The 26772-nt window shown below is 52.2% G+C and overlaps 1 protein-coding gene across 1 annotated transcript in view; it reads right to left on the bottom strand.

Moving 5' to 3' along the window:
• Window positions 1–26772, bottom strand: part of LOC144719114 (roundabout homolog 1-like) — a 151506-nt gene that overhangs the window by 114995 nt on the left and 9739 nt on the right. The window contains exon 2 of the mRNA XM_078594957.1: window positions 17896–18213. Within this exon, the coding sequence (XP_078451083.1) occupies window positions 17896–18213 (318 nt within the window). The remainder of the gene's footprint in view (window positions 1–17895; window positions 18214–26772) is intronic.

The raw sequence follows: 26772 nt of genomic DNA, 5'->3' as shown, positions 1-26772 counted from the left end.
CCGGCAAGAGAGACACATAAAGCAAAAAAAGATGACACCCTCAATAGCAAGTGAAGCCGTTGCGAGATTTTTGGAAGCTGCGCAGCGTCATTGCAATGGACGTGAAGGCTTAATGCCGTGCAGATTTTGCGTTGAAAAGCTCTCGGATGCTCTACACGCAGGGAGGGAAAGCAGATTTCAGGATGCAACGTGCGGGGCACATTAAAAGGACGTGTATTTCACTTATTTTTTTCCGTAAAAAAAAAGAAGAATAATAAAGTGCCAGAGCTGGGGCATGTTGGCTGGAAGTGCACATTCCCGATTACGAATTTTGACATTCCGCAGGCAGGTGGAGCATTAGATTTTTCCGACACCATTAGCGCGCTGCAGAACGCTCTTCCTGATCTCATCCGGGACTGGCCGCCGGCGAGAAGGGATTTTTTTTTGTTCACGACCCTCTAAGTCATGTGACAGGCAGCTACTCCACCTTGCCACTGCTGATTTTGCGCTCCATTAACCCTGTCTGGGGGAAGGGGGGGAAAAGAACCAAATCACTGAACGCGTCTGCCAAGGACGTTGGGTGCAGGATGCAAAAGGGGATGGGATGGGCTGGGAGTGAATAGAATTTGAAAATGCAGAATCATGGGATGGGAAGGGGTGGGATGGTGATGTTACGAATGGGGAGAGTCTGAGGAGGGATAAGATGAGACAAGATATAGAATTGGAGGTGATAGTATGGGATGGGATGAAATTGGATGGGATGAGATGATATGAGATGGGAAAATATGGAATGAGATGTGATGGAATGTGATGCCTGCCTACAACACAACATTTAGCACTTTCATGACCACTGAGATTGGCATTACGCGCCAATGGCAAAGCCAGGAATCTACCGCATTGCCCAACCATGTGTTGGTTGGTCCACCGACCAAAGGCATCGCCGGCACTTCCAGGGGATGCTACGATGACTGCTCGCAAAGTGTGCTTCTCATTATTTTAGAACAAAAAATCCACTCGCTCTTTACAAACAAGGAGCCATGCAGCCCCCCCCCCCCCACGAAGGCGACGCAAAGTTTCCACTGGACACCAGGGTGCAAAACAGCGTCACGCTTTGGTGCACCAGCCAAGTCACCCACGGGCGAGAGCACTTTGCGAGAGGCGGCTTGCTGAGCGCAAGACAAACCGCTTACTTTTGCGGCATTTTTTTTCCCCACATCAAAATTATCAAAATATTTGCTCTTTTTGCGAAGAGGGGGGGGCCTTATTGGAGGGGTGGGGTGATGGCAGTGGTTGTAAGCAACAAGGGGTCTGCAACGGGTGATTGGGTAGTCAGGGGGTGGTGGGATTTGTTAGGGATGAATACAGTAACAGTCCCAGCCACAAGCTGCAAAAAAAAGAAAGGAGGGGTGGTTGTGAAATGGGGGCGGTGGGGGGGCGGTGGAAGGGATGGAAAGAAAAAGGGCTCGGCGCATTTCAGCCAAATGAAGCACAATGGGGGCTTTATTCAGCGGCGGCGGCGGCGACGACGCCACTCGTACCAACACTGCAGGCAGCAGAGCGAGCCGATGCCAATGTCTTCCCCGGCGCCCTTTCTCGCGTCGGGGTTAAGTTGAGATGCGTGGCACCGACTTTGTGTGCTGACGGAAGGGGGCTACGCGTGTGAATGCAGGTGTGCCACGGGATCACGCTCTGTTTTGTGCGCAATGGGCAAAAACGCGAGTAAACGATCTGCTGCCTCGTCCCCTAATCGCCGCTTTTGTGCGCAGGGGACCTCTCACGTGCGCAACCCTTGATCCCGGGGCTCCTCAATGGGGTCCAGCCGAACGTGCGCGGTCGCGGACGAGGTGCGCTGCCGTCCGCCCGCGAGTACGCTCGCCGCCGCCGCCGGCCCCTTCCCTGCTGCCATCGCGATGGCACTTGCGCAGGATCAATCGTTGGCTGGCGAAGGAGGTCACGAAAAAATATCTCGTGGCACGCTCACCCGCTCGCACGCCTCCCCCACTCGCTCGCCCGCCCCGCCCGCCCGCTCGCTCGCCCGCTCACCACATCTGCCCACACGCCCGCCGGCCTCTACACATCAGGCCTGGCCATCCAACAGGCCTCTTCACAAGCAGTACAATCATCGTCAAAAACAACTGCTGTCGGAAGCGCTCCCTCAGGGGGCCAGGATTCACAGGGAAAGCAATCAGAACGCTCGTTAGCTGATGCGGAAGTGTTAACGTTGGAAATAGTTTCTTGTCGCTATGATTCTCATGGGTGGCTTCTGGCCCATCAGCCCGGCAAAACCGCTGGCCGATATAGAAGGTAAATAGCTGGCGGCAAAAAAAAAAAAATGATTAATTGAGGTTCACCGTCCTACAGATGGGCTCAACGTTTTTGCTTACGGAATGAGAGTCTTGCGGAAAATGCTGGTAATTAGGACTCAGCAGATAGTGCTCCTGCGGGGATCTGAGAGAGGATATAGGACATTAACTCCGTGACAGCAGCGCGACCCCGGGGAGCGCTCGGCAAGCGATATAGAGCCAGGGTTACGGTTGTGCATAAACACAGAGAAGAAAGAAATGAATTAATAAAATGTAGCATCCACGCGTGGCCAAAGATCAAAAGGCATAATGCAAAAAGTGCGATAAATTTAATTGTTCTGACAGTAGGCCACGAAAGAAGTTTAGAGTTTCCTCGGGTTCGCCGATAAAGAAAATATTTTAAACTAAAATTATCTGCAGCTATAAATTGTGTTTTATTTGAATGTGCTATGTTCCCAGTCCAGTGTTTGCGAAACAAATTGCAAAATGATAAACAAATAAACCCTGGGATAAAAATAACAATGCGAGTCAAAGGAAATGGCTGGGAGGCGTGGGAGAGATGGTTTCAGTCCACAGTTCCACACAGAGGCATGGGGCACCCTCCACAATTCCAACTCTGCCCCCCCCCAAACACCACCGGCCCCCCCTATGCCCAGCACCCAGGAGAAACCTGCTTAATTAGCAGGAGCAGATGCTCGTTCTCCCAATTAACAAACGAGCTGGTAATTAGTGGACAGCGATGGCATTGGGCCAGGCAAGAACGGACACAAGCGGGGCGCTGATTCATGTTGCCATGACGGTGCCGCTCGGACACAGTCGCCCCGTGGATGAGAATCCGACAGGCCTCGATCACCGGCCAATGGCGTCACTCCGTCCGAGACAATGTTGTCAGTTCAGTGGGTGGAAACGGTTGGATTTTGAGCAATAACAAATTTGTCGATGTAGGGGGTAAAACTTGTTGACTTGCAAGCAAGCGATTTTCAAACAAAATAAATAATGACCAACCGAAAGCAGAAAAGCCCAGCGATTATTCTGCCCAGCTTCGTTTCAGTACAAACTCGCCCAGTCACGATTCTTTCGCTAAATTTCAAGGCAAGAGAGGCCACCAAAAACCTAGAGGTAAGACCTCTGACGTGGTAGCTCTGTACCCAGACATCCTTTGTTGATCACACCAAACCGCCGCAGACGATTCAATCGTCGGGGCCCTCATCATATGTTTGTCTCTTTGGCTGACGATGGAAAAGAGCGTTGGCCCTCACTCACTTGGTGCCACCAGCTTAGCCGTTCGGCCAAACCCCGGCACATTTAATAAGGCGTTTTACAGGCCTGGCGTTCCCAAGCCACTTTGCCACGAAAAGTGATATCTTGCTAATTAACGCGGCAGCCGGCTTGTTGCTTTAATGTCGGCGGTGTAATGCGCTCAAATTATCAGGTCTTGCGCTGGCAATGTAACTCGACACGCCTGAATGAAGTTAAAAAAAGAAACTCGCAGAGCCGTCTCGGAGAAAGCTTATCTTTATTTTATATTACGGTTAGGTCACAGTTGGCAGGCAGCACGCTGGATAACGCTCGAAACTAAATATTTGTTCGCGCTTAACTGTAACTGAAGAATAAAAAAAAATACCTTTTCGTATTTTTTTAATCGCTTGTGACTGATGTAGCGACAGAAAGGAATAATATTGTGCAAAAAAAATCCTGCTATTTTTTGGCGTACAAGTATGTATGAAAACGAGACTTGATTGCAAAGAACCCACAAACTTTAAATAGCCAACCAACGTTTCCACTGGACGTGTTTTTATTATTGCATTTATCCCAGGTCTCCCGTACAAAGACACTTGTCTTCGCAATGGGCTCTCCCCTGGTGAAATGAAAGCGACAGACTGAAGACGTATAACATGCTTTCCTAATTGCCCATCAACTCAAACAGTGATAATTGTTTCTCGGCTAATTAAGTTCCTTCTCCGCTCTCACTCATTGCCCTTCGCTCCCCTACACCCAAACCCTGATCATCACGGAGGAGGGGGAGGGGAGTCAACAGGGGGGTCAACAAGAGGTCACCAAACAAAGTCCCCAACACCTCGGGTCGCACGCACGCACGGCACGGAACTTCTCAACTTCTCTCCGGTGACTCCCCGATGAGTCACGGCACGCTCGCCGCGGCGGCTTTGGCAACCCCCGGCCATGGCCGCGCGTGTCACCTTTACGGTTACATTTTTTCCGGGGGGGTAGGGGCGGCGTTTGCGTCTGAACCCAGTGCCGCAGGCCAAACGAGCAAATCAATACCGCCGAGACGCAGTTTTGACTTTGCGTTAAAAGCGAACTAGGAATGCGGGGCCAGGTGGCAGATGACGGCGACGCTGCTGGACATCGTTCAGTGCGCGCGGATTGCGGCTGCTCGCCGCTTCGTGAGCGCGGCGTTGATCCGTGCGGAGCGCAAGAGCCGAGCCGGTTACGGGGCGAGGCCTGGCCCCGGCTTTGTTCCATATCAAAGGGGGGAGATTCTTAACCACAGCACCTCGCTGTTTGCCAATACTTAACCCAGAAACTTGGGGAAGCTCATCTCTCTCTCTGACGCCGCTTTGAATTTACCACCTCAACCTCCACGGCGACTCAAAAGTGCCTGCAACCCCCACCCAACCCCCAACTGGGCTCTTCCACTAATCCGACCGCACCCGCACCCCCCACTGCTTACCCCCACCCCCAGATGCTCACCACCCACTAACTCCTCACCCAGCACCCAGCAGTGCCAACGAAAGCCCTGTCGACCTCCCACCACCACCACCACCGCTCTCTGCTGCCCGCCACCCACTACCACCCAGCGCTCTGAGCCTCTCATCACCCACCCAAAAAAAAAACCGCCACCACCATTCCCACACCCGCCCGTTCAACGCCCACCTATCTCCTCCCCGAAGAGTTTCTTCATCTACGATTGTTTTGCTGAGATTAGGCATTTATAATGGGTGCTCGGCAGCTGCAGGAGGGAGAGAGATAGGGAGAGCGTGCGAAGGTTTCTGCTGGGACTTGTGGCGAAACTCGGCGTGCGCGAAACTCACAGCGTTGGAATGAGCAGCTTGCCCAGGTGGAGGGACCTTCGACATTTCTCAACGCGGATCACCCTGTAATCTACTCTTTAAAAGATTAAAAAGAAAAGGAGGCGGGGGGGGGAATCTTTAAGAAAAAAAACAAAATTGGCCCTGGGGTTTTGCCAAACGGTGCAGAACAAACCACTTAGACTTCCGCCGCCCGTCACTCACGAAAATAGCACAACCACTTTGCTCGGCCCCCCCCCCCCATTATCTAATCTCTGGTCAATACCCGACAGATTGATTTTTTTCTTCTTCTTCTTCTTCTGTTGCCGCTTAATAGATGAGGCGTTTATTGCGGGGGATTGGTGCAGCGGAGGCAGCGACGTGGCGGGCAGCGGCGACACCCGTGCATCCCATAACGGAGTCCCGTCAGCGATCGCTGCTTGTGTTGTGATCGAAACTTCGTAGATTTTTGTTATTTTCTTTGAACCTATCTACGTGACTTTACCGACGGACCCCCAAAAATACGTACTGCATCGGCAGTACGATATTTTCTTTCTGTTATCAAAGCGGCTATTGCTCAATCGTATTACAAAACACGTTCAAAATCCTCCGACGGAACACACTTGACTGCCGTTCGTCTTGAACGCGGCGCCATAAATGTGCACTGTGACAGGAATTCTTCTTCCGAATTCAATTCCCCTTCTACTAGGGTGGGGAGCTTTACCCCTCCCACAAAAAAAAAAACCCACAGTTGCTCGCTCACATTTGTTTTACCAAATCATCCGCCCACTGAGGCAACGGGTGTCTCTTTTTCAACGATTTTACTTAACCTAATTCCTCTGTTTGTCTGGGTCAAATCTTGTAATCAAAATTTCGTCCACTTCCCGCTGTCCAATCAATTCCACATTTTGGCACACGTACTCAGATCCGGTGACAATGCATGCCTGTATCAAAGTCGGCATCAATTAATCAATTAATTCGCTACTTTAAAGCAATTTACATTTTGTATGGACGCCGTATTATTTATATGTATTTGTGTAGGTAAAAAACGCCGTAGTCCCTAAATTCTCGAATCGCCTCGCCCAAGAAGCAGGCGCCATGTGTCTCAGGCGCGTCTGCTCCATGTGAAGAAGTTACGTAAGTGATCAATTAATTCAAGTAAGCGTTGATGTGGGAGCAGGCGCCGCATCATCGACGTACTTCTCGACCGTGAGTTTAACGAAGTTGTTAATAACACCGTTGTTTAAAAACAAACTTTTTTAAGGAGTTTATTTCGCAAGCGAAGCCCGAGATGAGTTTGGCGAGGTTTCAGGCCGTTTTGCACTTTGGATGGGTGACCACCAAGGGCTTTGCCAGGCGCTGTAGGCGCGGAGCAACGTGGCGTGACCAGCAGATAGCAGCACTGAGTGTCACCCTCTGGTCGTTGAGGTGGGTGGGTTTCCTCCACGTTCCGCGGTTTCCTCCCACAGGAAGGCAAATGCTCATTAATGGGAATTGGTCAAATGCGGCAGAGGACCCTTCTGAAGCGTTGTAGGACTCGGTGAGGCTTTCCCGGGTAAATAACTGTCATTACTGCCGCTATTTTTAAACAGAAGCCAAATTATTACGGCATTTATTTTTCCACTCTTAAAACAGACTCTTTTGGGGGGGGGGGCCAGTGGCCTTAGACGCCACCGCCAAAACACAATCTGCGGCAATTTCGTTCGCAGCGCTTGCGACTCCAACTTCAGACGGACAGAGTGCGACCGGGAAGGGGGGGGGCAAAAGTCCCCTTGAAGAGATCCCCAGCGGAGGAGGTGCACGGGGGGTGGAGGAGGGGGTGAGTGAGTCAGGAAAACGACGCACAATGTCCACCGCTCCCCGCGCTCCTGTTTTGCTTGGCGGCAGTGGTGACAGCGGCGGCGGCGGTGAGAGAGGGGAGAGAGAGAGAGAGGAGCAGACGGGTTCACGTTTCTCCCTGCTGAAAGCAGCGACAACCGCGCCGAGCCGCCGCCACCGTCACCGCCACCGCCGGCGGCAGCAGCAGCGGCAGCGCGGCGACACCGCCGACAGAGCCTGATGGCCACGGCGTCGAGAGCCGTGGGGAAGGAAAGCGGAGATGCGGAGCGCGATGGACAAGAGAAAGAGAGAGGACGTCCAGACCAGGGGGTGGTTTGGGGGTGGGGGGCGGTATGGTGGGGTCGACGGAGGACGAAGTGAGGATTGAGGAGGGCGGGTAAAGGTGGTGATGATGGCGATGGGTGATGGGAGCCCCCTGGGTTAGTGGGGAGATGGTAGTGAGAGACGAGCGATGGGAAGGAAGTGGGAAGAGGTGGAGGACACAAGGCGAGGAGGAAATCTGCAAAAGCACTTGAGTCATCATGTCTGAATCAACCACTTGCTTCTTTGAATACCAGGTGGTATAGGCTTGAGCGGTGTTTCCAGGGAGGTGGCCATACAGCAATGGAATTCTTGAATCCATCTATGCGGAGCTTTGAGTGATGTCCTCGTATACGTGGAATTGGTCAGACACCAGAGCTTCACAAATCTGAGGCTTTTCTAAATATAAAAAAATTATATCGTTAATCATTTCATTGTTATTTTGAAATAGATTTATTAAAGTGACCACAAAACTACCCTCACCGGGATTCATTCAGAATCAGAATATGTATTTGTCCTGGACAATAATTAATTTAAAAGCGACCTCTATCATTTCCACGGTCACCTATTCCAGTGCCTGGTATTCACTCGTAAAAGCATATCGCTATTTAATAACCGACCAATCTCTTTCAAAGAGACGGCTACAGACTTGTCGGTGTTGGTGTTGGTGGAGGACGGGCGGTAGATTGTGTGATGGAGCGGTTTGTTTGTGGCACCCAGGATTAGGCTGAAACCGAACCAAAGCATTGGCAGGGAGGGCATGGAGATAACAGCAAAAGTAGGTAGGTGGGGGACACACACACACGATTATTTTGTTTGGAGGTGGGTGGCAGTGAGAGAGGCTGCACGTTGTTGAGCTGCGGGGAGGCTGGGTTGAGGGTGGTATTATTGGGGGGAGGAGGAGGGGTTGGTGGTGTGGGGGAGGCGTAAGAAAAAAATCACAAGGGGAGCCTCCAGGGACCCTACCCCAGCCCACACGGTGGGCCCCCCCACCCCTCCATCGTCGTTGTTTCTCACTTGTTACACGAGCCACAAACATTGAAAGAGATTCCGTAATTTTTCTGTCGTCTGTGTTTTTTTTTAAAGGTCCTCCACTCGCAATCCCGGTGTCGCGTTACCGTATTCTCATGCCTGCCTGCCGCACGAAGTGATAAGCTTTGCGGAAACAATCGCCTTTATTTCATTTTCGCTTCTCTTTTCTTTAGCTTGCACAACCCGCGTCGGTAATACAACGTTCCTTTTGCCTTTGTTTTACAAAGGAAAGCATCACCGAGACTCAAGACGCTGCTCGATGAGGAGGGGGCTGTGTTTCAGGACGTTGGGCTAATTCCTCTGTTGAGTATTTCTGCACGTGGGAGAAATCTGGAGCACGGGGCTTCTCTTCCCCTCCATCCCTCCTTCACTTATTCTCCATCACTTTGGAATAAGCTTCCTCTTTGCCATTAGATCTATCGAGTGACTGCAGATTTTTTTAATCTCTTTCTTTTTTTACATCAAACTGGCTTTCCCACACTATGATCGAGGCGGCGGTGCGCCGTTAGCACCGTGAGCCAACGAGCCCAACGTCCTGGGTTTCATTCCCGGCAACGGCTAACATTAGATATCCACACCAGTGCGTGGCTAAGCCTTCACACGGTAGCTGCCTCTGGGCAATCCACCAAACCCACATTTAAGTGGCTGGACCGCAAGTGCCCAGCGTAGGCACCGCTTTTTTGCACCATCCCTCTCGCGCCCCTTGCCATCGCGGGCCAATGGTTTTGCAGGCGACAGCGATCTTATGGGCGCTCGGGTTAACGCGCAGGCTTGCGGGTGGAGGGAGGGTGGGAAGGCAGCGGCAGGGGAGGGAGGGCAGGGGAGCGAGCGAGCGAAGGCATCACGGGGCATCAGATGCAAACACGGCGCATGAAAGAGCGCTTGGCAAAGCCAAAGCCCCGTCCAAATATTTACTCAAGTGTAGAAATCTTACGTCCCAAAGTCAAGATAGCAGTAGCTGGGGTAGAGTGACAGGCAAGTTAATCTGAGCCGGACAGGCAGCATATTAATGGTTTTGTTATCTGGAGCTGGGTCAATGACATTTGGCCCGATATTAATTGTAATCCGTGGTGAGCCAGGGCCATAATCCAACACGCATGCCACCGCCACCATTACCGCCACCACCACTGCAATCAGCACAGCCCCGGAGCTCCAACGCCTGTTCCTTATCCAACCTTGCTCACAGCTGATATGGGCAGTCTAAAGTGTGACTGCAAGCGCTCGTCATATGCAGGATCGTTACCTCTTCCACTATAAAGTGCATGTGGAGTTACCTCCTGCAGATAATGGCTGCAACTTGAATGCTCTTTACACAGGTTGGGAAGAACGCAGTAGCAAATTAATTTATGTCCCACAAAAAAAATCACAGATGATAATTTTATATGACTGTTCTCTTCAAGGTGTTTAGTTTAATAGAACTGCGTGACCATTTGCCTCCGAGGGCTAAAGTGCACGCAGTCAGCGCCGCGCTAAACATCATTGGAGCAGACGCACCTGACTGTGCGCTCTCATCCACAGACTCATTAGGGTTTGGATTCAAAATGTAATTACTTGCGGCTCGTACGTGTGAACGGGACCATTTTCACGTTTTAATGATCTGGCAACTCGTTACGATGTTCCTTGTGTTAATGGGCCCCACCAGAGAGCAGAAGGAAACGCTCTCAGAACGAGAAAAAAAGGAAGTTGTGAACTTCGCAAGTCACCGTTTGTAACCAAATGCATGTGCGTCCGTGTACAGACGACGTGTATCTATTAACATGAAGCCAGGAATAATATAACCTGAGCTTGTTGCTTCAATTATACAAAATGCCACAATTTTGGTCCATTTCGTCCCACGAACAGGCGCTATTATTAAACGGTTCAAACGCCAGGTGTATCCTCGCCGTGCAGGAATGTCACATGCATCTGCCGCTGCCTCCGTCTTCTGAAAGGCAATGAGGCTGTAATATAAGAAACATCCAATTCTTCCCATGCCTGATCAAAAGCCGGCACGGTTCCTGAAGCCCGCGGCGCTCGGTAATCTGCGCTGATAAGGTTTAGCTGTGTATTTCATTGTGCCAACTTAACGGCATCTGCCTCCCGCTGAGTTGCGAGGAAGCTCGTGACGGAGGAGCCACGGTCGGATGTTGGCACGACGCCCAAGCGCCCCCCCCCCTCTGCCTCGCCTCGCCCAGCAGAGCCCCGGCTCGGCTCAGTCAACCCGGGCACCGCAAGTCACTCACATCACGTTACCGAAATTCAGAGCGGCCAACAAAACGGCGTAGCCGCAGCAGCATCAGCAGCTGCTGCTGCGGCGGCGGCGGCATCGTCACGTGGTGCTGCTCGACGTGCCCTCCGATTGAATGTAGCCGTCTGCGCCGAGGCGGGCGTTCGTTCGCTCGTCACACGCGATGCGCGGAGGTTGCGCAATGACCATGATGGCAAGGGGAGAGGGGGGGTGTAGGAGGGGGGTGTAGGAGGGGGGGTAGGCGATGTCAGGCAGCAGCGGGGGCGCATTCCTCCATCGCCGAGCTCAAAAGGCAGCCTGCACTTGTGAACTCGGCAGGAGATCGATTCAAACCGAGAAGAAGAAGACAAAAACACGGTGGTATTTTTGTTTACGGCGTCAATTTTGTTGTTGTTGTTGTTGTGTGCTGCGCGTTATATTTGTATACATTTCTTTTGGGCCGGTTTCGTACTGGTGCAGTCATTACAATTCAAAGTGCTGAGCTGCCCTTATCCTTTAAAGTAAAATAAAGACTTCTAGCGTAGTGATTAAGGGCTCGATTCGGCATGGATCTCCGCTGCAAGGCAGGAGGGTGGCCGGGGGGGGGGGGCAATGAATTATCGTCCGGTGGGAACACGTCGTCGGGCAGCGCTGAAAACAAAGCGGGAAGCGGCCGGCCGCAAGGAGCAAGAGAGGAGTGGGTACGGGACGCAGACAGCCGAGCAGCAGCCAAGGGTAGGGCGGCACCGCCTCGGCACCTCCTCGCTGTTTGGCCCGGGGGGGGGGGGGGCGGCCGGAGGCTTCACCGAGAGCGCACGCGAGCATGGACAGACGCACGGATGCACGCACGGATGCAAACCATTCCTGGCTAAAGCTCCAGCCGCCCTCACCTGTCGCCGTGGGCGGCCGTCCCCACCGCCTTAGCGGCCGCGGTAATGCGCTCGGATGGGATGATCGCGCTTTAAATGGGAGGTACCGAGATTTTTTTTTACAATAATAATAATAAACGCCTTGGTACTGCCAGGTTCGCTGGAGTGTGAAAATAGGGACAGCGGGGTCAGCAGCGGTTTACGCTGTAAATTGAAAGGTGCGAGATCGATCCGGGTCACCTAGCAACACAGCGCCGAAAAAATAAACTCACGGATATGGTCCCCCCCCCCCCCCCCGGAGCTGCGTGGTGGTCCCGAGTTGCGTCTAAACAACCTGCGCATTCTTTGCAAAGCCAGACTGCAAAGCAAAACAAAACGTAAAACAAAACACACACCAAACTGAATTGGGGGGGGGGGGGATGGGAGAATGAGTGGGAGAGACAGAAATTGTTTCCAGCATCACAAATCTTTTTTATTCCCCCCCCCTCCTACTCCCTCTCCACCTCCACTCCCTGTTAGGAGACGCACGTTTTTTTTTTGGCTGTGCACTGGACGTATTGGCAAACGCAGCACACGCACCTCTTGCACGAGCTCCTGGGAGCAGGCCGGTCACGCTGCCATCACCACCACGGAGAGATCGTCAACGTGCCCCCCCCCCAATCCATCCAGAGTCGGGACAGCTTGGAGTGAAAAAAAACCCTCTTTCATCCACCGCGCTTTGTCTGCCAACCATGCATGTCAGATAGTGCGGCGGGGCGTTTTGGGGTAGTTTTGCGTGCGCGCATGGGCGGGGGGCAATCGGGGGAAACTTCTGGTGGGGGGGGGTGGGAGTACGGGAGGGGGTGCATGCATAGACGGAGGCGAGGGTGGGGGGACAGGTTGAAGGGGGGTGCGGGACACGGGGAGTGGAGACGGGGAGAAGAAAGATGGGGGGACATTATCCTCCCCGCTGGAACGAGCGAGGTTTCAACTCCCGCAACCGCTGCCTCCGCCTCTCCCACTATCCCCTACCCTCTCGACCCCAAAACACCACCACCACCACCCCGCCCCCACCACCACCACCACCACCATCCTCCTCCCCTCGTCTCCACTCAGGTTGAGTTACACGCTGCCAGTCGACGGATCCATGCGAAGAATGTTGTTAGAAAAAAAAAGAAAACGTGAAAAAAAAATTCGCTCAGTCCAGGGAACATATCAGATAAAGTCAGGCTCAGGACCGAATGCGCCCAGATGCTCGACGCCTGCATGGCCCCACGCTCCTCCAACGAGAGGAGGAGGATTGTGCAGCACCTACCGCGGGTTTCCAATTTGCTCTGTTCGTCGAACATGAGTTTGCTTGTCCAAATAAACATTTTTTTTTAAAATATCTACGAAAAATGTACAAGGTGGCTAAAGATGCGTACGTGTGTCTGAGCAACATGCATCCCGCTCGCAAATAGGACGGCAAATGGACGCGCGCTTTACCTTCGGTGGAATACGGATGTAGGTGAAAATGCTCCCGAGTCAAAATGAGCTATGCACGATGGCTCCATCCAATTACGGGCAGCTGTAATGAGGACGGCGGCTTTAAAAACAACGCATTCATCTTCAGCACATGACGCCATTAAGCGTCCGTTAGAGAGGGGGGGAGGGAAGATGAAAAACGCGAGGCTGACGGAGCTCACGCAGGATAAAACGAGGGCAATTTTTTTTTATTCGAGGAAGTTTAGTTATTTCTCTTCTTATCGGAAAGCCGAGTGAAGGAGACCACCGCGGCAACCATGATCTCAAAACCCAGCCTCGGCAACGCTGGACGAGACAACTCCTTCCTTGCCCATCGTCTATCGACTTCCGTAAAAACCGTGTCGTGCAAAAAAAACTAAAAGGATGCATTCAGGAATACTTTCCACTAACGGACAAACAAAAAGGTCAGCGGTGTGGAAGCAGAGGATGTAATGATGCACACCGCCGCCACCGCCGCTGTCTCGTGTCTCTTGCATTTTTCCGCTCAAACACGGAGAGAGACCTGCTGAGCGAAACCTGAGGCGATCATGTAGGCCTCAATTTATAAAAGGAAGTCTAAGGTGCCACCCCAGTGCCATTGGTTCACACTCTGCACTTGCAACGCAGAGGTCGCCGGATCGACCTCCCAAGCACAGCAGTCGACACGCCACGACAGTTTCTTAATCCCCCCCCCGCCCGCCACCTCTGTGCGCCCACCAGAATAAATGGGTCCACCACAATCAGTCGATCGGCATGCCGTGTGCGGTGGGGTAAAGTGTGGGAACTCCCACCTCTTTCAAGATGTACGGCGGCATGGAAGGGTCGGCTAAAATGGCTTCTCTACAGGCCCTCCCTCTGCAACTCCCTCTAATGGAGGCCCGTCTGCCAGCTGTGGCATGATAAAGAAATTGCAGGGCTGTGCCTTTTAAGCTTTTAATAAAGGTTTGCGAAGCAAGGCCTTACCCAACTGCAACGTTCCCAGTTCATAAGACAGTCGATTTTAACAATGATGGTGGTAAAGTTACCTTGGTTTTGCCTGTACTTCCAGTCTGCTCTTGCTAAGATAATCCTCGACTTGTTAGGATTACGAAGGAAACGTTTTCCGCTCCGACCAGTCACCCAACTTTTCTGACCCGAGCAACCGTTCGTGTGTGAGTTTTTTTTTTTTACAAATTCAAAGTGAGATCAAGCGATCCTCCCATGTCTCGGTCGTCATCCCCAAGTGCGCGTCTTTCATGCCGCCCTGTCTTCACGACGTCTGGCCACCCATGAAACGTCCAGGGAAAAAAACAACCACACGTTTTACCTTCCGGCCCACCCGCCCGCCCGCCCGCCCGCCGGTCGCTACTCGCTCAAGCAGCGCATGCTGCACTTCATACCGCAAACACAAACGTGTAGAGTGCAACAAAAAGAAAAGCACTAAAACGAAAACGTTTAACAAAGAGAGGCGCAGGAAATAATGAGGACTTGCACGCACTCGCGCGGCGGGGCTCAGAAGACGGCGTCGCGCGTGATCGTGCAACTGGCCGACACCGCTTGCGAACGCAGGAAGCACAGGCTCCTCCTGTGCAGCAAAACAATGACATCTGCGGTTTCTTCACCCCTGAGAAAAACCAACACGGGGAGGCCAAACCCTGCCGAGCAATTCGCCCGCCCGCACGGCCGCCGCCACTGCAGCCGCCACCACCGATCATTTTCGTCTCCTACCCTGCCTTGGGTAAAGTAGGTCGTTAACAAGAGGCATGGGAGAGACGCAATCGACATGCTGATCTCTGAGATAAAGATCGGCCCAGTCCTGATCAATCAAGCGGCTCAGTCTCCAGGCCTTTTAAAATATAAAAATAAGACTCTAAAAGAAAAGAAAAATGTTTTTCTTTGCTTTTTAATTTCGCCTTATTGGACACCCCCGCCCCCAACGAGCCACGACTCACACCACTAGAGAGAAGTGAATTAGCAGGCACGGCATGTTGTGGTGACCCTTAAACCATTTGTACAATAAAAAAAACGGCACGGCTAATCGGTGCAGCGAGCACGCGGGCGGCAAAGCAGGAGGAGTGTGTGGGGAGGCTCATTCCTCTCCCCACGCTCAAGTCCTCGCGTCCCATGAAACGTTCTCCATTTACCCTGCCTCCGGTTCGGCGGCTCACGCTTTTTTTCCTTCATTCGCTCTGAATTTTTGTCGCCGGAGAAGACGTTTACGGCTCCAGTGCAGAGCAAGCGCAAAGAGTGAACACCAACACGAGAATGGGAGGAAGAAACAACACGAAAAAAAAACCCTCCCGTTTTGTCGATTTAAGTGGCAGTTGTGGCCCGCAAAATATTCAAGCGTGGGCCCTGTTATTTCGCCTTATTTATAGAAAAATTTCGTGCATTAAAGCGGGGCGTAACGGATAACCCACTGATGATCCTCTTAACGCTGGGATTAAAAATCCGGCAGGCAAAGGCTAAACACCGAAAGATTGTCGCGAATGAACGCGCCGCTTCGTCAGCCGCCGCGACGACGAGCGCCTCTGCCAGGTCACGTGCGGCTCCACCGTCACAGCGCCGCGCCACATTGGGCGCGGCGCTTTGCCCGAGGCGCCTTCGCACCGGCGAACCCTATGGTTATGTTCCTTTTTCTTTCCATCGTTATTATGCTTATTATTATGATTTTAGATCGCATGCCTCAGACACCGGCTGACAGCAAACAATGGATTAAAAGTTTTTTTTAACTGGCAGCTTGTCATTACCAAGGGCGGGTGGGCAGGCGGGCGGGCAGGCGGGCGGGCAGGCAGGTGTGTGTGTGTGTGAGGACACACGCATCTCACACGCGTGTCCTCCCTTCCACCTTCACCTTCCGTGAAAAACGGCCGGGCCCTATGGTGAGAAAGATGAGACGGCTGCGGGAACATCACGGTTTTCGGTGCCCCGCTATCTCGATGAAAGCAACAGGAAATACCTGCTGTAGGTTCGTGCCTTTGATTTTGGGACAAAGGGAGGAGGTGGAGTGTGCGAGTGAAAGGAGGCGGTGGGGATGGGCGGGCGGGTGGGGGGCGAGAATGAGCCCTTGCTTCGACATCAGAGCGACTGTCACGTATCAAAGAGGAACCTGAGCGCTTAATGAGCACGCGCGCACGCACACGCTAATCTCGTCAGCGACGACGGCCAGTAACCTTGCAGGGTGAGGCTCGACATGACGTGGGGATGCAGACGCTGCCAGAGACCCAGGACCCTGACCCCCCCAACTCTTGCCCCCTCCAACTGCCCCACCCCCCAGCTCACCCGTGCCCACCGGGGGGTGGGGGGGGGAGCCGTGGGAAGTTTCACGTTACTGGAGACACGGGCTGGACGTTGGCGAAACGCGACTTGTCAAGTTACGCGTAAAATTTGGGGGACGGCTAACTTCACAGGCGGGCGGGCGGCCCCGGGGGTAGGGGTGGGGGTGGTTCTCGCGAGCCCATCGCCGACCCGCGGCTCCGGCCCGTGAAGCGAATCGGAGCCATGTGAGCGGCACGGTGCTGCTCCTGCGCCCGGCTCAAGAGATTCGCTCCACACACAGATGCTGAACTAAATGCATCCTCTTCTTGGTTCTTTCGGTAAAGTCACGTAGAAGGGAAATAATAAAATAATAAAAATAAAACGTTATAAAATAATTCTCACGACGTTTCGGCCACAACGCAAGCAGCCGTCCTCCTTGCGTTGTGGCCGAAACGTCGTGAGAATTATTTTATTATGTTTATTTTTATTATTTTATTATTTCCCTTCTACGTGACTTTACCGAAAGAATGAAGAAGATGAATCCCTGCAGTCACGAAAGCTTTAAATCGAAATTTAAATGCATCCTCTTCCACCATCACCACCACCCCCGACACAACCCCAACAAGTGGACCACATGGGTTCACCTGCAAAGCATTCATTTCCGCATTGCTCGTAATCGCACCTCTGCCGTGGCCAGCCCACTCAGTTTGCGCGAGATAACTTCGACGAGATATGATTTAACAAAAAAATGATTGGGTGAGGTCCCCGTTCCGCCCCACTGTAATGTTGACGCAGCTGCGTTTACGCTAGGGATTTTCTTCTCCTGGACAATAAAGACCCAGGTGATGAAAACGCGGCAAAGTGGAGTTAATTTAACCCCCGATACAGACACGGGACAACAAACACAGAGCCCGCCACCCGAGCTGCTTCGGAACCCAAATCAGCATCGCGTGTGTGTTGGCCACTGGCGTGAATGATCTCCCCGAGATAAAAAAAAAATACTCAACCTCCAGTTACTCCAACACCCATTGAGCGGAGATGCATGACATCATCCAGTTGCCAGAGCAACACACGAGATTTTCAGAGAGATAACATAGTCCTTCCCAAGTCAGTCCAGACCTGTACATAGCCGTCTGTAGCTAACGCCCTACCTCGAGTCAACGCAGCTGACACTGTTCCTGTTGGCCATGCGAAGACAACCGCGCTTCATCGATGACAATCTACCCTCAGTCTCACAATGCACCCTTTCGATCGTGTACACACTCATCAATTATTTTCCACATGCGCACGTAGAGGTATTATTGGGGGAGTTTTGCGGCACGTTGGACACCGCACTGTGCTCTGAATCGGGTGTACGTACGTATTGAACGTATGCAAGTTGAACCTCTTTCACACCGCGCGTAGCCCCAACCGTGCTAATCGGAGGCGCGGGTGACCTGAGTTCACGACGTTGTCGTTCTGCGCGCGATCTGCGCACCAGCATCGACGTCGTACCAGTCGCTCACGTCGCCCCCGCGCTGACGCTCGCCTCCCCAGCGCCTGCAGCGGAAGAGCAAACCCGCGATCCCCGCGCACGCCGACCCCCAAAGAAGAACCTGCCGCAGGTCCGCGGGACTCACTTGCAATGTGGAGCGACGCGTTGCGGCTCACGGCCTCGCCCAGGTAGTTGCGCGCGACGCACACGTAGCTGCCCTCGTCCGTCTTGGTGCGCCGCGTGTGCTGCACTCGCAGGAAGAAGAGCGAGCCGGTGTGCAGCAGCGTGCGGTGGTCATCCTTGCCAATTTCCACGCGCTCGCCATCCTTGTACCACTCGACGGTGGGCGCCGGGCGCCCCTCCGCCTTGCAGTTGAGAGTGGCCGGCTCGCCGCGCAGCACGATCAGGTCCGACGGGTGCTCCGTGATGCGCGGGAGAGCGTCCTCCTGCCGGGGTCGTGACCCTGGTGCCACGCAAACGGATGGACACATCGTCATCATGGGGGCGTCGCGGGGGCAGGATGTTAACTACCTCGCCTGGTATACAGGGACTCGTGGGTTCAATCCCGACCCTCACGCCTCTGATTAGCACCTCCAATTAGCGCAGTTGGTTACGTATGGTGCAAAAGAAGGTTAACATACAAACGCCTGTATGTATGGAGTTTGCATGTCTCCCCATGGTCGTGTAGATTTTTCTCTGAGTCCTCCAGTTTTGCCCTCCACATTTAGAAACATGCGTTGATAGGATTTGGCTACGACTTGATAAGCCACTTCTCGTTCGGCTATCATTTGTAGCCAAGTCGCTTCTGAAAAAGAGCTATGTAGCTCAGTGGGCCTTACTAGGTAACGTAGATAATTATCACTTGTATCATTATCGCCATCATCGTTGTCGTCAAAATATGTTTAGAGTAAACCCGATGAGATTTTAATTGTTTACGACGTTTACAAACCACAGAGAATGCGCCTGAAGACAAGGCACGTGTCATACCCCCTCTCCACCGATCCGCGCCCATACTCTTAACCCTTATGGCTACAAAACTACAAACCCCCTAACCTTCCCCCCCTCTCTCTTTAAACTGGTGAAGCGAGATCCTGTCCCTGAACAGACAATGGGGATTTCACTCTTAAGTTAAATGCGAGCGCACACGTAAAAATGCGACCCTTTGAAGTTTATACATCACCACGGCCCTTCAGAACGTGAGCAGCAGTCGTCCACAGGGCGTAATGTAGACTTGAATCGCACGCAGGCACACACACACCACAATTATGTAGCGTACTTCTAATGTTTGCACGAGATAGGTTTCGGCTTGTCCGTGAGCCTAAGCCATCATCAAGCCATGATCATTCCTCTGCTGGTGATGAAGGCCTCCCCAAGGCGTCGACTTCTCTCACGGCCCTGTCATAAAACAATACGCCGAGCTCCTACAACGCGGGCATTATTTCTTAGCTCCATCTCCAAGTGGATTGCCCTCTTGGGAGCGTTCTCTCCCTTGGCTGCCACTCCAGTGGAGCTGGCTAAACGTCTCGAAGACAAGGAAATCGTTTCGAGCCTCGGCAAGGGTTTCCTGGGTAAAGGAAAAGTATTGGCGAGGTGCGGTGGAAAACAACGTCATTGGCCACGGTGACGCAACTCCACTTAGAATGCGACGTGTTGGTGTTTCTTTAAGACAGGGTTGGTGGACCATGTAGAGATGGAGTCTACAGGGCAATGAGCAGTTATAACAGAAAGGCAATTGTTGACCTCGATGTAATGTTTTCTCCCCTTGATGGTTATGGGTTTCTCTAGGCGTGTCACGTTCGTTCTGACACGCCAACTTAGAAAGAAAAAGGGATTGGCCAAACACCCCGAAAAAAGGGCTCTACAGAAAAACACGCTTTTCTAGGTAAATGCTCGCTTTATTTACCATTGCTGATTTGGCCCTCATATTGACGTTCATTCCACTTCGAATGAATGACAAGAAATAATAACAACAATAATTAACGTGATAGTCAGAAACAAAAATACAGTTGTTCAACTTCGATGAAGGCCTGTCAGCAAGACTCTTGACAAACGCGTATATTTTTGTCGGCATTATATTAATGCCCTGATAATTTTGGCAGCAAAAATGTTTTTGTTTAAGTCACAACTTGGTCTCTTACTTTGCTTTGCTTTCTTTTCAAGCAGACTTGCCATTCTTTGGCACATTACCCAATAAAGAGGCATTTCCTACACCACTATTCTCAAAATTCACATTTTCGCAGGAGCGTTTAAAAGATTATTTTTCCGCGGGATGGCATAAAAAACGCGAACCGAAAACAAGGTGATTGCATGGCCAAGGTCCAAATCTAATGGTTGTAAAAAAAAAATCCGCCATCAACAGAGTCATCACTTTTCGTTTACATTAAAAAGTTAAAGTGACTGGACGGTGTCCAACTCATTTAACGCGATCGTTTTAAGGTTTCGCCAATTGGCTCCTTGTTTGCTTTGCGCGGGTGAGGCTCAATATTCCAGCCCTGGCGACGACGCCACACTGTACAACGCTTGCATCTCGGAATTGCTCTATTCGCCCGTGACAATGCCCTCGGAACGATAAGCGCTCATCTTCAACGTAGCCGAACGTTCCACGTGTCCATCTCTGCGCGCATCTCGGGGGGGGGGGTCAAGAAAAACCTGGGACCGAACATGCTGCCTTCGTCGAAAACGCAGGCAACGTTTGAATTTTCACGATCCTCAACAATTTAGGAATAATGCCGAATAAATAATGTACGGCTCTTAAGTCGTATCTACTCGTAGATGAACGCCGTTGCACACCGTATCAGTCAGGGGGCTTGTATCATTGTGCTGCAGGAGTACGGGTAGGTAAAGGTTTGCTGGGAAGGAGGCCAGGTCCCGGTTAGAATGCACTCGCTACTGGTGTTAGCTGTAATCCGGGAGTTGAACTCATCGAGTTCGAAGCGGAGTGTGCATACCATTGTGCCACCCCTCCAACCCCCGTAGAAAATATATCATCTGGGTCATATTTCAGTTGGTAGAGCCGCAGGGTTCATAATTATAAATACATGAAGTTGAAATCCCAGCCAGGGCCAACCTGGCCACATCATCATCTGTCCAAGATAGCTAAAACAAGAATCACCTCGTAAGGTTACGCCACTTGGTAAAGAGAGATGAACGGAGGATTTTGTTTGAGACTAATTCTCGCCATAGAAATGTGAAATTTCCACCTGAAGATGGCCAATAGATACGTGGCACTGCCAAGGGTTCATATGGACATATCGATACTTGGGGACTTTAGATATTTTTTTGTCATTTCTGTGAAGAACCACGTTGAATTTCCATACAGCGGGCTGCAATCGTTCATTGTTCACCTTTCACACTGCATTTAAGTGCTGATGCTGTAAATCCACCCAGGTGTCACAGCACACGCTGACTCTGCATTGTGCAAAGATATAGATACCTTTGTAAAGAGTCAACACAATGAAATGTTTGAAAACTGAGAGAAACCTGCTCAAAGAGGAAAGATAATGAAATGTTTGAAACCCATTATACCAACTCACGAATAATTCTGCAGAATTCTGAACGAGGGAAACTTTAGCTGCAAAGTGTGCTTAGGAGTTTCTTATCTCTGTCGTATTATGCTTATTATCCCTGAGACTTTGAACTTTTTCTGCGACAAAAAAACGTTACCACCAAAGACGATGTTTGCTGCGGTAAATCATGATGTTAAATCAATCGCGAAGTGAAGCGACTCCATCTATCCACCATAAATCTACTCGAGTTTAGAGTTAAGCTTGTCATCTCTCACCATGTGTAAGAAAACGTCACGGCGAGGGACAGAACTATCATCAAAAATGGTTAGGCATCGTAACAGCGGACCCTCCTAAGAGAAGAGCTATTGAGACACTCACCGAAGCTTCCTCGAATGAATAAGACGTATTTTTATAAATTCACATTAAAAAAAACATTGCATTTCAAAGGAGAAAAACGGAAAACGCCCATAGATCACGCATTCACTCAAAGCATTCACAAACAACTCAAAGGGAGGGAGGGAGGGAGAGAGGACGACTCAGAGAGAGGACGACTCAGAGAGAGAGAGAGAGCAAGGAAGACTCAGAGAGAGAGAGCGATGACTCAGAGAGAGGGGACGACTCAGAGAGAGAGCGAGGACGACTTAGAGAGAGAGCGAGGACGACTCGAAGAGAGAGGACGACTCAGAGAGAGAGGAAGACTCAGAGAGAGAGCAATGACTCAGAAAGAGGACGACTCAGAGAGAGAGCGATGACTCAGAGAGAGAGGACGACTCAGAGAGAGAGGACGACTCGAAGAACGAGGACGAGTCAGAGAGAGAGGACGACTCAGAGAGAGAGGACGAGTCAGAAAGAGAGGACGACTCAGAGAGAGAGGACGACTCAGAGAGAGAGAGCGAGGACAAGTCACAGAGAGAGGACGACTCAGAGAGAGAGGACGACTCAGAGAGAGAACGAGGACGACTCAGAGAGAGAACGAGGACGACTCAGAGAGTGAGGACGACTCAGAGAGAGAGAGAGAGAGCGAGGACGACTCAGAGAGTGAGGACGACTCAGAGAGAGAGGACGACTCAGAGAGATAACGAGGACGACTCAGAGAGAGAGAGCGAGGACGACTCAGAGGCGCCAGGCGGAGGAATCTCAAGGCGAGCGACAGGGCAAGCGGCAGACGCGGCGCTCGCTCTGGGGAAACGCCGCTGTGACAGTGGAAATGAACGGGAGCCCCCTCAGGATATCGCGGTGGGTCAGCGAGCACCGCGGCCTCGAGAACACGAGACGCCCAGGGCTGACCGCTCTGACCGTTTCTAATTTGCGTTCGTCTGCTGCGATCCCGGGCCCCCTCGTAGCGAGCACGCTCGAAATCCACCGAGATTTAAAAAAAAAGAAAAAGCAGATTGTGCTTTTTTGCTCGTTAAAGACCGAGAGGAAAAAACGTGCCGATATAGTCGTTTGGTGCGGATTAAACTATTTGAAACGCGTTGGGGATTTGATTTTTTTTCTGTTCGCAAAAATATTACTAAGTTTATTTTGGGTCATATATTAGCCGAGGGAACTGTATTGGAACGAAAGCGTAAACTTAAACCCCGGGGTCGCTCTTACAAATGGGACGATCCTCGTCTCGTGAGTTCTCACTTGGTTCAATGGAAATAAACTTAGCTGAAAAGATTTAACCTCAAACATGGTTGTAACACGCACAGCCCTCTCACGAAAAAAAGAACAACACGTGACAGCTGCGCAGGTAACTTAAACTCGATGGCCAGGCACTTGCGAACAAAAGCAAAAATTACAGTGATTTTCTAAATGACGGACAAAGCATCTTTTTGCCGTTAAGCAGAAGTGCTGCTGCGGGGGGAGGGGAGGGGGCGGAGCGGTTGTGCTCGCGCACTGAAGAGTGGCGTTCAGGCAAGGATAAGAGTGTCCGGATTATGGACAATTAATCGATGAAACGCGCACGTGAATGGTGGGACAGCACATCCGCGTGTCTCCCCGGGAAGGCAGCAGGAGGCCCTGAACAGCTTAGCGTGGCGGCCTCCTCGGCGCATCCTCCCCGCACACTTAAGAGGCCTTTAATCCCGACCGCGGAAAAGAGGTTTCCCATTTTTTTTTAATGGAAAAAAAAACGTTTGGTCCGAGAGACAAAAAAATTGACAAATCAATGTCCTCCCTTCCTCGTTCCCCGAAGCTCTCTCGATTGTCCGGCACAGAACTTTGCGCCCATGCGACAATCAGCGCTCGCGCGCGCGGGGTGTCACTTTCAGCGCAAGAGCTCCTGGCGCTGGCGTCACCGGCGCCTCCCGTCGTCACCACTGCAACAACCTCACGAAATGTTTGAGGTGTCGTCTGTCTATTTAACAGGCGTCCACCGTCGGCCAGCCGGTGTTACGTCGCAGCGGCGCCCCCCACACACACCCACACACCCCCCTCGAGTGCCACGGCCAGGGCAAGGGGTAAAGGCGTCGTTATAAAATCTCCGTAGCAGAACGCTACAAAATTTGAAACGAGCTCCATAAACACCACCTTCGTCACCTCCCGCCAGCCCCGCTCTCCCTTCCCCACGCCCTCCCCCACCACCACCACCGCCCCGGCTCTCTCCTTAACCCCATCACGTCCGCTGACAGGGGCTAGAGGAAGGAGAGGTCCCCCACAATAGACGGACCGCAACACCGCTCTCATGCGGGCTGACAAATCTTGGCGGGGCGGGTTTGCAATCGCTACCGGGCCCGTGCGTGCACGCACGCACACGCGAAGCTCTGCGGTTCGATTAACGCGTCAGCCCGGCTGATTTCTAGTGGGAAGATTACCACGGCCGCCCCCATGTGCATTAAAGCACGCGGACCTTAAAGACCCCCCCCCCCATGCCCCTTGACACGAACAATTGTAACGGACATCGTTCTGCTTTTTGTGTGCCGAGTCTAATTATTACCAGCGCTCCGAATATTGTGCAATGGCCGCAGCAGGAGTTGGTGCCACTTATGTTTGCGAAAACTCCAGTCGCGAGACTGATTCATTCGTACCTTATGGCGGTACCCCAGGGTACCATAGTATCCCGGCTCTCACATAGTTTCCGTGATGCAGTCATTTTTAGTCTGTTGATGGTCGGCGATGCGGCAATCGACTCATCCCGACGAGCTGTACACGATGCACCACCACGGTGTGTTCCGCGAGCGTTCAGGGTTTCAGCGCAATCGTCCTCGCTGCGTTTCGACATCGCGGAGTGGCACTGATTTCGGATTGATTGGTACCCCAGTCGCGGAGTTAAGTACACCCCTGGAAAAAAAAAGTGTCCCAGAAATAAAATAGTTAATTGCCTCGACCATTGTGTTATTATTTGGTACCCTGGGGTACCGCCATGAGGAGCATTTGTACGAATAATTAATAAGAGTGAAGTAGGCCATAACCCATTCATTTAAATCACTGTTATGGGCCTCGTGAAGAAATTGTAACCGCTAAAGTGATGCCACCTTGTGTGGTAGCGACAAGGGAAGACATCTGGTGTGGTCTCATGGACTAAATTAGCAAATTACCCACAGCTAGCTAACATTGATAATAATGTATCCTCGTGGAACAACAGTTACGTGTTTATTTTTTTCTGGAAATTGTTTTTTAAGTTGATAATTGAACTTTGAAACCCGTGTTGGCAACGTATCATTTGTAGTTTAATTTCTATGTTGGCTCTGCTTTGTCTCGATTTGATGTCACGTGGTTCGTGCTGCGCTTCTCTCACGTGGGGGCCTCCCTTGAAACCCGAGCCTCTGGGTGTTCACCGAGCTCTAACCTGGTCACCATCGTCATCATCGCAATCATCAACATCGCAATCGCCATCGTTTATAAGGCACCCTGATGCGCATTATTGCGACCCCTAAGCGCCGCACAAACGTGAGACATGAAGGCGATGATGACAATGTTGGTGATGATCCAGTCCTCCTCTAACAACACAGACAAGGGGGCTGACGCGGTTAAATACCGTAAATAAACACGATCTAAGCTGACATCACGTCTTCATGCGGCGAGCGCACCTTGAGAACGCCGTACGGAAGCAGTGCCCATTTTTATTTTATAGAGAGAAAGGAAGCGGGCAGCCCATCACGGGCAGAGAGGGAAAATGCCAGGCTGCTCTTTTAGCCCAGGAGCCTCAATGATTCTGAGCCAAATGGAATGAAGGTTTTAAGTTCGTTTCCGTGGTGGTGTCGGGGGAGGGGGAGAGGGGGAGGGCTAGAGGGGGGGTCTCACAACGCAATGCGTCGGCGAGGGAGGTGGCGAGGAGGGGGGGGGGTCGACGAGGGGGGGTTTGGCGCCGAGGGGGGGATGGTCAGGGGGGGGAGGGGGACAGCGAGGGGGGGGAGAGACGGCAGCGAGGGGGGGGGGCGAGGAGGGGGGCGGCGAGGAGACAGGGGGGTCGGCGAGGGGGGGTTGGCGCCGAGGGGGGGATGGTCAGGGGGGGGGAGGGGGACAGCGAGGGAGAGGGGAGACGGCGATGGGGGCCGGCGAGGAGGTGGGATGGTCGACGAGGGGGGGGGGCGCCACGGGGGGGGGGTGGTCAGAGGGGGGGAGGGGACACCGAGGGGGGGGGACGGAGGCGAGGGGGGGGGTGGAGACGGCAAAGAGGGGGGGGGGGGTGTCGCTGGCGTTGCTCGCACGGCGGCGACGCGGACGGTGACGGCAGCCCGGGCGACGCGCGCGCTGTTCAAACAGCCCCGCGCGCTCTCTCGCTTCTCTTCGTGGGCCACAATGCACGCGGCAGTAAATTGCATCGGTGGAGGAGTGCAGGGCAAACAAAGGCAACGTTTCAACAAAAAAGGGAATTGATGGGGGGGGGGGGTGGCGACGGAGAGAAAAGGCACTGAAGATAATAGTCGGCGCTGTCGCGTCTCACTTAAACTCAGGGGTTAAGCTATTTGGTTGGAAGAGCACTGTGCTGTGAACCCGACTGGACATGTGTGGATTTTGAAAAAAAATGTGTTCAAAGAGCTTCATAGCTCATCGCGGATTTTCTCCCGGATAAAAGATTCTGACTCGGAACCCGGTGGCTGGAAGTTCGAAACTCTGGCCGTGGGCTATAACTCATCCGGACCGGCCTCCCTCCCCCTATCCCCCCCCCCCACACCAGTTCACCAACCCACAATCACGAGCATGGTGATTGTTCGACGGTCAAACGACAACCCCAACAACGGCGGCGCGGGCAGACGATCATCACAGAGGCGGACGACCAAAAACGGTCGTGAATTTGTGAACGTAAATAAGCGTTGGACATCGATTGCGAACAATGAATTGTTATCGCAGAGCAATGTGGGTAAATAAAGGTGTAAGACAGTGGGGTTGCGTTATTCGTTTCAATCGCCGATATTGCGCAATCTTCACGACAAAATGTAAAAGTTTAGAGTTAACCGCGCTCGCCCAGCGAACTCTTCCGGCTAAACGCATCCAACGGGTGCCACCACCATTCGAAGCGACGCAGTGAGCAAAGCTTTATTTTGTTCCATGAAGTATTTTCCTTCGGGCCGAGCCAGGTAAAACTCTAA

Source organism: Lampetra planeri, chromosome 5 (genome assembly GCF_965212315.1).
Source record: "Lampetra planeri chromosome 5, kcLamPlan1.2.h2, whole genome shotgun sequence".
Lineage (NCBI taxonomy): Eukaryota > Metazoa > Chordata > Hyperoartia > Petromyzontiformes > Petromyzontidae > Lampetra > Lampetra planeri.
The sequence above is the reverse complement of the archived record's forward strand: the minus strand, read 5'-3'. Positions and strand labels throughout refer to the sequence as shown.